Source organism: Mandrillus leucophaeus, unplaced genomic scaffold, assembly GCF_000951045.1.
Source record: "Mandrillus leucophaeus isolate KB7577 unplaced genomic scaffold, Mleu.le_1.0 Scaffold462, whole genome shotgun sequence".
Lineage (NCBI taxonomy): Eukaryota > Metazoa > Chordata > Mammalia > Primates > Cercopithecidae > Mandrillus > Mandrillus leucophaeus.
The window spans coordinates 3,589,649-3,600,494 of record NW_012104943.1 but is presented as its reverse complement, the minus strand read 5'-3'; the positions used below and the strand labels follow the sequence as shown (position 1 = coordinate 3,600,494).

The following is a 10,846-nucleotide window of genomic DNA, read 5'->3' as shown; positions in this document are numbered from 1 at the left end:
AGAAAACCAAATACCGCATGTTCTCACTCATAGGTGGGAATTGAGCAATGAGATCACTTGGACACAGGAAGGGGAACATCACACACCAGGTCCTATTGTAGGGAGGGGGCAGGGGAGAGGGATAGCATTAGGAGATACACCTAATGTAAACGATGAGTTAATGGGTGCAGCACACCAACATGGCACATGTATACATATGTAATCTGCACGTTATGCACATGTACCCTAGAACTTAAAGTATAACAAAAAAGAATCGCCCTCTCATGTTCAACCATTATATTTCATTTATATATATTTTAAAAAACAAATTTTGTTGTACAAAAAAACATGCTGAGAATGCACTTACAAGTGGGACCTAAACATGTTGATATGGACACAAAGAAGGGAACAAGACACACTGGGGCCTACTTGAGGGTGGAGGGTGGGAGGAAAGTGAGAATTGAAAAACCACCTGTTGGGTACAATGGTGATTAGCTGGGTGATGAAATAATCTGTACAACAAACCCTTGCAACACAAAATTTACCTATTTAACAAACATACACATGTACCCCTGAACCTAAAACAAGAGTTTAAAAAAAATACTAGGCCGGGCGCGGTGGCTCAAGCCTATAATTCCAGCACTTTGGGAGGCCGAGGTGGGCAGATCACGAGGTCAGGAGCTCGAGACCATTCTGGCTAACACGGTGAAACCCCGTCTCTACTAAAAATACAAAAACAAACAAACAAAAAAACAACCCCCCCCAAAAAAACTAGCCAGGTGTGGTGGCAGGCGCCTGTAGTCCCAGCTACTTAGGAGGCTGAGGCAGGAGAATGGTGTGAACCCAGGAGGTGGAGGTTGCAGTGAGCAAAGATCGTGCCACTGTACTCCAGCCTGGGTGACAAAGCAAGACTCCACCTCAAGAAAAAAAAAAAAAAAAGAAAGAAAACGAAAAAAGACTAATAGCCACTGACAATTCCCTAATGTTCCTGGATTTTTAAAAAGGAAAATGCTTAAGTGAATATCTAATGTGGGAATTTTAAATTTAGGGGGTGGCAGGGTGGGCATTGGATGAGTTTCAGGCCTTTGATAAAGCATCATCATTGTCAATGCTTCTTAAAGGGCTCTGTGACCCCCAAAATATTAAGGGCATTTGCTTTAACCTGTCTTGGCTGAGGCAATGTAACAAAGTAAAACATAAGCATTCACATTGGTTACAAATAAATATTTTTCAACTGGGCGGAAAAAAAAATGCTGAGAATGGCCTATCTTCAGTAACCCATGAGGATGAGACTGTTTCTTTCCAGTAGTCATGGTAGGTGAATTCAAACTCTCATTCAACTAACCCTGCCTGTCTGGATTTGCCAGACAGCTGGTTAGCGTTAGAGATGCTGTCCATGGCTTCTCAACCCAGATCCTCTTTATGTATAGCTGATTGGTCAAAATAATAATTGGAACCATAAACTTGGCTGAGGTCACACTCTCCTCAAACCAGCTGAATTCATCAGTTCAGTACAGGATTGCTCAAACACAGAAGAGTAGACCAAAACAGCCCTTAATGACATTTCATTGTAGAAATCCAGTTTTCATAACAGAGTTGAACCATGTATACCTACGCAATTCAATAACCCCACCAAATTTAACCATTATGCTCCATGGAAGATGCATTTACATTAGTTACTTTATCTTTTACCTTTGTCTTTATTTTTCTCCTTTCCTAGTGAATCCAGTTTCTTTCTTAAAGATTTCTTTCTCTTTTGTCCATCTATAAATATTAAAAGGAGAAGTTATAAAGATAAACATAGAAGTGATATTTTACAGTATCAATAATTACATTTGAGCAAAAGTATGGCTTTTCTCTTACTTCACTTATAATTTGACATTTTAAACAAGTAACAGCTCTGAGAATACATGAAAATCCTGACTTGGATAGCACATATCACCAGAATTTTGGTGTATATTCTTGAATTTCCTTTCAGTCATGGAATGTATAGGAAACGTACCTCCTTTGGAAGTAATTTAGCTTTGACATTTAGATAGGTGTAATTTTACTATTATCTAAGTCTCTTCCTCTTCTCTGTGGTTACATAACTTAATGTTCATCTTGAACCAAATCTCCATGAGAAGAGAATTAACAGCATATATAGCTTTGACATTCATGAGCTAGGAGAGTACAACTGGATAAGAAAATGGATTTGGAAGTCCATAGAACAGTACCATGCTGTTTTGGTTACTGTAGCCTTGTAGGATAGTTTGAAGTTAGGTAGCGCTTCTGCACAGCAAAAGAAACTACCATCAGAGGGAACAGACAACCTACAGAATGGGAGAACATTTTTGCAATCTACTCATCTGACAAAGGGCTAATATCCAGAATAAAATGGGAATTTCACAAGGTTGTTGTGAGAATGAAATGAAACAACACATATAAAGCTCTTCACAGGGAGCCTGACACAGGTCAGGCTACTTTCTTTGTGGAGAGTTCCATGTTATAGCTATATTGTAATTGAGTCAACCATTCCTCCATTGATGAACATTTTGGTTGTTTCTCATTGTTCACTATAATAAGTAAGAAATACATTCTTTTACAGTCTAGTATTTACAACAAATGTACTTAATGTGTCTGTTTAACTCACCAAATAATAAAGATACCACTCATATCACTGGGCAGCTGCAATCAAATTCCTGGGCTGTCATCATAAAATATTGGCATTCATCATTGCCAGAATGCATTTTGAGGTTATGCAGCTGTCAATTTAGCATGTGGGAGGTGCAAATTCAGAATCCACACTGTCATCAAATAGGGGACATGCAGACCATGCCGCAAGGAAACGTATGGTGAAAAAAATGATTAAGAATTGTTTGTACAGGACACACTAAAAATGTAAAGAAAGAGATTCAGTCCAATACATTTAAAAGCAAGACTATAATATCAGGATAAAACAGAGTAAGCATTATGAAACAGAAATGAGCGTTCCTGGTATCCTCACAGAGTTGCAGATGTCCCTAACTCCTCATTTTTTGGAGGCAAAAGAATATCACAATATAATCAACAGGCACATTCAGTCCTTCCTTCTTTTCAAAGATTTCAAAAATGACTCTTCTGTCACCAAAAGAAAATAGTTCATAAGAATCTTCATTCTTGTAGTCACGTAATTTTTATAGGGGAAATTATCTAAATCAGTTGTAATGTATTTGATGGCAACAGCCATCAATCTCTTCCATTATGTATATGTTCATAGATATGAACAACATCTAAAAGATGATCTACTAGGGCCTGCCTGACTTATTACACAGATCGTAAACATACTAACTGTACAAGATCTAATCTGTTCTCCAATTAGGCCTTACAGGTCTTTTACTCTGTAACACTTTGTTCATAGCTAGTCCATATCTCAAATGTATTTGACAGTAACAAAAATTCTTTCATTTAAATAGTTGACCCAGCAGAATAATTAAACCATCTATTAAAGCTTGAGATTTAATTTTTCATAACAAATGGGAAGATCCTAAAATTCAAACAAGCTGTCAAAGAGTCAGAATACACACCAGATAGAGGACATTATTTTTAAAAGATAGAATGATTCTTAAGAACTTTTAAAAAACTTATGAGATGTATTCTATGTAGATGTGTATAAATATAAATGTTCTGTCTAAATAATAACCATAAGTCCAACTCCAACATATCTAATAGCCAAGTTAAGCCAAGTTAAGATGTAGACTATTGCTAGTACCTGAGAAACCACCTGTATTCTTCCCTCTTCCTAGCCCCAGATAATTACTAGTGTGACTTTTGCAATGATGACTTATCAGATTTTATTCATAGTTTTACCATCTATTCATGCATTTATAAAGAATATGATTTTGTTTTTCCTGTTTTGGGATGCAAACAGATGGAATCACATTATGGATACTGTTTCTTGCCTTGTTTATTTTGTTCACCAACACTTAATGAGATTCATCCTGTTGAGGCAGGTAGCTGTAGATCATTCCTCTTGATTGCTATATAGTAGGGGTTTTTGGTATGAATATACCACAGTTCATTTCCTCATTGAACTGTTGATGGTATTTGAGTTGTTTCTAACTTGGGGTTATTAGGAACAACGTTTTTGAAAAATTTTGCTCATGTCTTCTTACAAGCATGTACGTATACAAGTCTCCCTGAGACAGTGGTTCTTAAAGTATAGTTCTGGGACCAGCAGCATCAGTATCACCTGGGAACCTGCTAGAGGTACAAATTGTCTATGGTCCCACTCCAGATATGCTAAATCTGGAACTCTGGGGTGTCACTCAGCAATGTGTGTTTGAACACACCCTCTAAGGGATTATGGTGCACATTAAAGTCTGGTTCACATTAAAGTCTGGAACCACCACTCCAGGGTATATGTAAAAGTTGCATTGCTGGATCTATGTATATGTAATTTCAGACTTTATTTGGTAAAATCAAACTTTTCAAAATAGTTTTGCTCATTTACATTCCCATAAATATGAGAGTTTACATAATCCCACAAGGATAATATATACCTTAAACTCCAAAACTCCAGACAACACCTTGAAGTCCCCTTATAGGCAAAGTATGATCTTTGAGAATGCTGGCCTATTAAAAAATACTTAATTACTTACAACAAAAATTTTTCACTTAATTAGATAGAGGTGAATGTTATGAATAGGTAACTATACAAAATGATGGATGACATGCAATAATGTGAAATGAAGCATTGCGTTAGCACACCATTTTCTCTTTTAAAATCCTCAGCAAAATGACCAGAGATGCACGGTGAAACTGCTTATTCCTCTTCTCCTTTGTGATTAATCTGTGGTTTGCCTTGGAGTCCCCCATTTTTGAAGAATAAAATGTCTCATCTTTTGTTCTCATAAAGCACAGAAAACTTTGTGAGAAAGCTCAAGAGGCTTATGTGCTTGCAACCATACAGAACAGTTTATGTTCCACCAACTCCTTGGATGGCAATAACTGTGATTAAATGCCATTCTGTCTTTTAAAGAAATGCAAGCTCCACAACTACCAATACTGCACATAAGTGTTTTCATGGTGCATATGGTGATAACTGCGTGCTTGCTAACTGCTCCCAGTGTGTGCACTGTCTTACAGACAAGTGACCTGCAGGAAGAACTTGGGTAGCATGCCCTGATAAAATACATCTTGGAACAAGCACATAGGGATTGGCCACCCTTTGCCCTCTTTTTACTAGGAATTGTGCAAGTCCTCATTAATGTGTCCAGAGGAAACCATGTCCTACCTGAGAGACCTCACAGACACCTGTGACACAATAGCAGATGGCAAGGCAGCAAGCTTTCCCCGTCCTAGTGACCCCAAAGCAAAGGACCCAACTGTGTGGGAGGTGGTTAATCTGGGCATCCTCTTGGGACATACCAATACCAAACAGTGTCTTCAGGAGGGTCGAAAACAAGAAAACATGAGATTGCTCCCTGAGACATGCTTTTTATGGATTCATTTGCTGTTAGGGATGGTGTTCCATTTTAAGGCTTCTTTCTCTAGTTAGACTAGCTCTCTGAGGGTGAAACTAGGCTTCCTAGGCGTTTGTCTCCTTCCAAGTGAATAGCCCAGTGCAGGGCATGCCCTGAGGACATGTCAGCACTGTCCAAAGCCAGGAAGTCAGATGGAGCTTTTGGGTTGGGTCTAAGCAATGAAGTACATATCTCCTAATTTTAAAGTGATCATATTCAGAGAATGAGGCTTATAAACTGGTATTTTCCATATTACAATTAATTCTAGAGATAATAATAAAAATATTGTCCAAGGAAAGATTTGTTTAGGTGACAGAAGGAAGAGTAAGGGTTACCTTTGGGGAATAAATATTACCTGAAAGAGGGTATGAGGGAATCTTCCAGGGTGCTGAGCATGTTCTATATCTTGATCTGGTTGGTAGTAACATGTCATTCACATATTAAAAACTTATCGAGCTGTGCACACTCATATTTATGTACATTACTATATATGTTATTCCTCAATAAAAACAATAACAAAAGACCTCATCATTTTTGCAGAAGTGCACTAATATGAGAGTTAGTTACATTCATGGAATGGGCCTGAAAACTCAGCAACAAAGTCCTTTGGAAGAAAGTTCTTAAGTGTTTAACTTTTCTAAATATCTGAATGCCAATGATCTCATCTGACCACCACAACTTCCCTGTGATACAGCACACAGTAGTAATAAATAGTCAGTGTTTATTGAGTAAGTACTATAAGCTAAGTGCTTAGTATCCAAAATCTTATTACATCCTCACAGCAATTCTATGAAGCCAATATTATTCTTCCCATTTTACAGATAAGGAGACAGATTAGGACAGAGTAAGTAACTTGTACATGGGCAGGAGGTGTGAGATGATAAATTCAGAACTTGCTCACAGGACTATCCAGTATCAAAGCAGGTCCTCTGTATTACTCTGTCCTCATGCTGCTATAAGAACATACCAGAGACTCGGTCATTTATAAAAGAAAGAAGTTCAAATGACTCACAGTTCCACATGGCTGGGGAGGCCTCAGGAAACTTATAATCATGGCGGAAGGGGAAGCAAACACTACCTTCTTCACATGGCAGCAGCAAGGAGAAGTGCAGAGTGAAGTGGGGGAAAAGCCCCTTATAAAACCATCAGATCTTGTGAGAACTCACTATCACGAGAATAGCAGCTTGGAGGTAACTGCCCCCATAATTCAATTAACTCCCACTGGGTCCCCCTCACCACACATGGGAATTATGGGAGCTACAATACAAGATGAGATTTGGGTGGGGATATAGCTGAACCATATCAGGTGGTTTCAACTTGCATGCTTATTTTTATGACCCTCCACTACTGTACCACTGTGCAAACTGGATGTGTGTGTGTGTGTGTGTAGCCTGGTCCACAGGAAATACTCAGCAAGTATTGGCTGGTATTCTTAGCTATTATGGGTAAAGTTGTTTAGAGGTCAGTTAGCAGAGAAGTTGACCAAGTTTCTGGTCATCTGGGAGGAGTTGGCAGTCTTTCTGGAGTTGTAGCAGCATTTAACACCTGAGAATTTCTGTTCACTTGAAACTCCTTCATTTGAAGGAACTTTAGCACACAAATCAGGCACCCTCTGCCTAAGCATGTCCAACCATCTTTAAAAAGGCTTCAGAGGTGGCTCATTGAAGGCTCTCAAAATCTATAACCGGTGATGAGGTACTGTTCCCATAACCCTAAATCTATCTATAGGACCCTGGTGTGATAAATTAGATTCCTGGATGCATTTCCCTCCATCTACAGTCCCTGTCAGAGGATGGATAGTTACCTTTACAACACTAAAGAATACAGGTGCTTAAACAAATATGATATTTGAAAGCTTATAAGAAGAATTGGCTGGGCATGCACGCCTGTAATCCCACACTTTGGGAGGCCCAGGTGGGCAGGTCATTTGAGGTCAGGAGTTTGAGACCAGCCTGGCCTACGCGGTGAAACCCTGTCTTTACTAAAAATACAAAAATTTGCTGGGTGTGATGGTGGGCGCCTTTAATTCCAGCTACTCAGGAGGGTGAGGCAGGAGAATCACAGGAAGCGGAGGTTGCAGTGAGCCAAGATTGTTCCACTGCACTCCAGCCTGGGTGACAGAGCAAGACTCTGTATCAAAAAAAAAAAAAAAAAAAAAAGACTTGACTGAGTGAATGTGTGAACATATTATGATATGTAAACTTTCTCAATATAGAGTAAAAGTGGGAGGTCAGACTCTGGAAACAGACAGCCTTTTTCCAAATCTACTCCCTGACCCAAACCAAGATCAACCCTGCTATCTCACTATGCCTCCATTGCCCTCTCTGTAAAATGGAGGATAATAACAGTAGCTACCTATGGGCTTGTGATGAGGATTTAATGAATTCATTCATAAAGCACTTGGAACAGGTCTTGTCATGTGGCTAGCAATCAGTATATTTTTACTCAATAAATAGAAAGCAAAACTTTGGGCTCCTGTTGATTTCCTCACTCTGGATACTTCCCCCAGGATATACCAAATTGCTATTCTAGGTGTAAACATTTCCAGAAACATTTCTGATGCCTTTTCTAAATTAGGAATTTCCACTTCAGTGGCTTTCAGAGCTCATCCACATAACCCTGGGTTTACACAAGGATATTGCAAGGATTTTACAGGGTTGAATTGTTTGAAATAAATCAATTTCCAGAGCACCATTTTCCTAACAAACTCAAACTGCTCTTTTCAGAGGAACTCTTACTGTGATTCAGTCATGCCTCAATAATCAATGCCAGCACAGAGGAAATTCAGCTCATCACATTCTCCAGCCACTTCTAATTCACCAGTCTGGGATTGCTTGAAGCTTAGATGGAGCCTGTTGTCCTCTATAATGACATTAACAGCACCTCTTCACTCTCAAGGAGAGCCTGTTAAATTTTAAGCTTAGGAGATTTTAGCAAGAACTCCCTAAGATCATACCCAGTTTTCAGAATGGTTACGTTTTTCTGGGGCGACATCTAAAACTTTCACGAGGTTCTCAAGAGAGTCTACAGGCCCAACAAGATTGAAGACCACTATTTTAGAGGAACAGTGGACCCTTCTCCACTCCAAGGCCAACTCCTTCAGTCTCTCATTTAGACCCTCACTCCTACATACTCAAACTTTGGTGTTTCAACTGAAGTCCTTCAGCCTACATCTACGCTCAAGTCTGAATCTTCATCTGTAAAATATCTTCCCTTTAGCAACCACCCTACCTTCCTTCTGTTCTTCCTGGCTCTACTTCTTCAAACTCTAAGTACTTTTCATCAAATTATTGTCTGTTTTTTGCTCCTTGCACTACAGCAAGTCCCTGATGATGTCTAATGCAGTGTACACATTCTAACTCTGATACAAACTCTGTGTGTGTGTGCATGACTTGGTATCATTTGGATAGCAATTTATGGCAGAAACATCCTCTGGTCTGACTCTGAGTCTTTTTACAATTGATAACTGAAACTATTACTTGAAGTTCTTCCTTCCTTTGGACTTGATGACATCATTCTTCACTTTTTCTTTTCCTGTCTCAGGGTCTTCTTTCTCAACCTGTTCTGTGGCTTCTTCTCTCCATGCAGCAATTCACTTTATAAATAATATTGAAAGAATGAATGGATGGGGATCGGTTTTGATGAGACACTGCTCCAAGCTTGGCTCTGCCTCTGACTGGCTGCCTGACTTTGAGCACCTTCCTGGGCCTGTCTGCATTCAGTCTCCTTGCAATATCATGGGGAGACTGAGATGATAACATATTGACTGTCCAGCACAGAATAGATGCTCAATAAATTAGTTGATCTTTCTCCCTGCAGGCAAATATTGTTTCTCTTAATGACACCCAGTGTTTTGATGACCATTGTGATGTTGCAAACTCTTAAACACATCTCTGTTTGAGGTCTCTTTACAACTGGAGACTTATTTTTCCCTTTGCTTACCAGGCATCTACATCTGAACCTCCCATGGGCACCTCAAAGGTCACAACTGTGGGTAGCCCTATACCTGCCCTCTGAGACTTCCTTTTACAGTCTCTCCAGCTACCCACTCTTCCAAACCAGCCACCTCGAAGTCATTCTGTAAACCTTCCATTTGGTGGCTAAACCCTTCTCACATGTAATTGGTAAAGAACTCCTTTTGATTTGACCTTCCTCTTTGCTCTGACATCTCCATCTCCATGGACACTGCTACAGTCCAGACCTCCACTGTTTCCATGTGAGAGTAAACACTGATCTATATGGTCTTCCAGCCTCTAGTCTCATCCTGTTTCATCTGATAGTCCCCATTGCTGCAGAAAGTAGCAGTTGCCAACATCATGGGGAGATTAGTATAACACATTGACTGTCCAGCACAAAGTAGATGCTAAAGAAGTTAGTTGATCTTTCTCCCTGCAGGCGAATATTGTTTCCCTTATTGACACCCAGCATTTTGATGACCATTGTGATGTGGCAAACCTCCTAGAAAGTGTTGCATCACTTTCCTAGAAAGTACCTCTTTACTTCTCTCCCATATGTAAAATCTTTCAGTTACTCTCCATTATCTAGAGCAAAGTTGTTCACTCTAGCACTGTCAACATTTGGGGCAGAGTCTTTGCCATCGGGACTGTCCTATACAGTGTAGGATGCTTAGTGGATCCCTGGTCTCCATCTACCAGATGCCAGTAGCCTTCCCCCCTCCCCAGTTGTAACAGAAAAATATAGACCTTGCCAAGTATCCCAGGGAGGGAGCACAAAGTTGCCCCCGATTGAGAACCACTGACCTGCAAAAATAAAACCTATATTCTCTCTTGGCTTATAATATACCTCAAGATATTGTACCCAAATATCTTCGACTTTATCTCCTGAAACTATAACTCACACAGACCCTGAAATCTCTTATAGTTCTACAAAAAGTTTATTCTTTCCAAGTATACCCCACCTTTTATGACTCCCAGACTAAAATGCCCCATTTTTCTATTTTTTGTCCCAATTTTCTACTGGAGTACCTTTTTGTTCTTATCCTTCCAAACTAATCTCAGATAACTTCTCCTGTTGTAAAGTCTCCCCTATCTATACTATAAATAATTTGTCCTTCTTCCTTATGGATCCTCCATCACTTGCCATCTATTATAGGACTTGTCACTATAATTTCTTCCTTTCACAAGTGTATTTTACCCTGACCACTACTACCACCTACTTACAACTTTTTGAGTTTAGAAAAGAGATTCTATATACTTAGCATGTAGTACAATGCCCAACACATACTAGGAGTCTTGACAGCTATTAGATAGATGAATAAGGGAATGACTGAATGAGTGAATGAATGACGTCACATCCTTCTCTCCCTGGCATGGAAATATGTTGCATGTTCTGCAGGCAGAGTGAGTTGCTGGCCTCATGTCAAG

The 10,846-nt window shown here is 39.5% G+C and overlaps 1 protein-coding gene across 3 annotated transcripts in view; it reads right to left on the bottom strand.

Annotated features, from left to right (window-relative positions):
• ARHGAP6 (Rho GTPase activating protein 6) overlaps positions 1 to 10,846 on the bottom strand; it is a 515,359-nt gene that overhangs the window by 59,465 nt on the left and 445,048 nt on the right. For all 3 annotated transcript variants that reach the window (XM_011994872.1, XM_011994873.1, XM_011994874.1), the window contains exon 3: positions 1,672 to 1,743. In XM_011994872.1, coding sequence (XP_011850262.1) covers positions 1,672 to 1,743 — 72 coding nt within the window. The remainder of the gene's footprint in view (positions 1 to 1,671; positions 1,744 to 10,846) is intronic.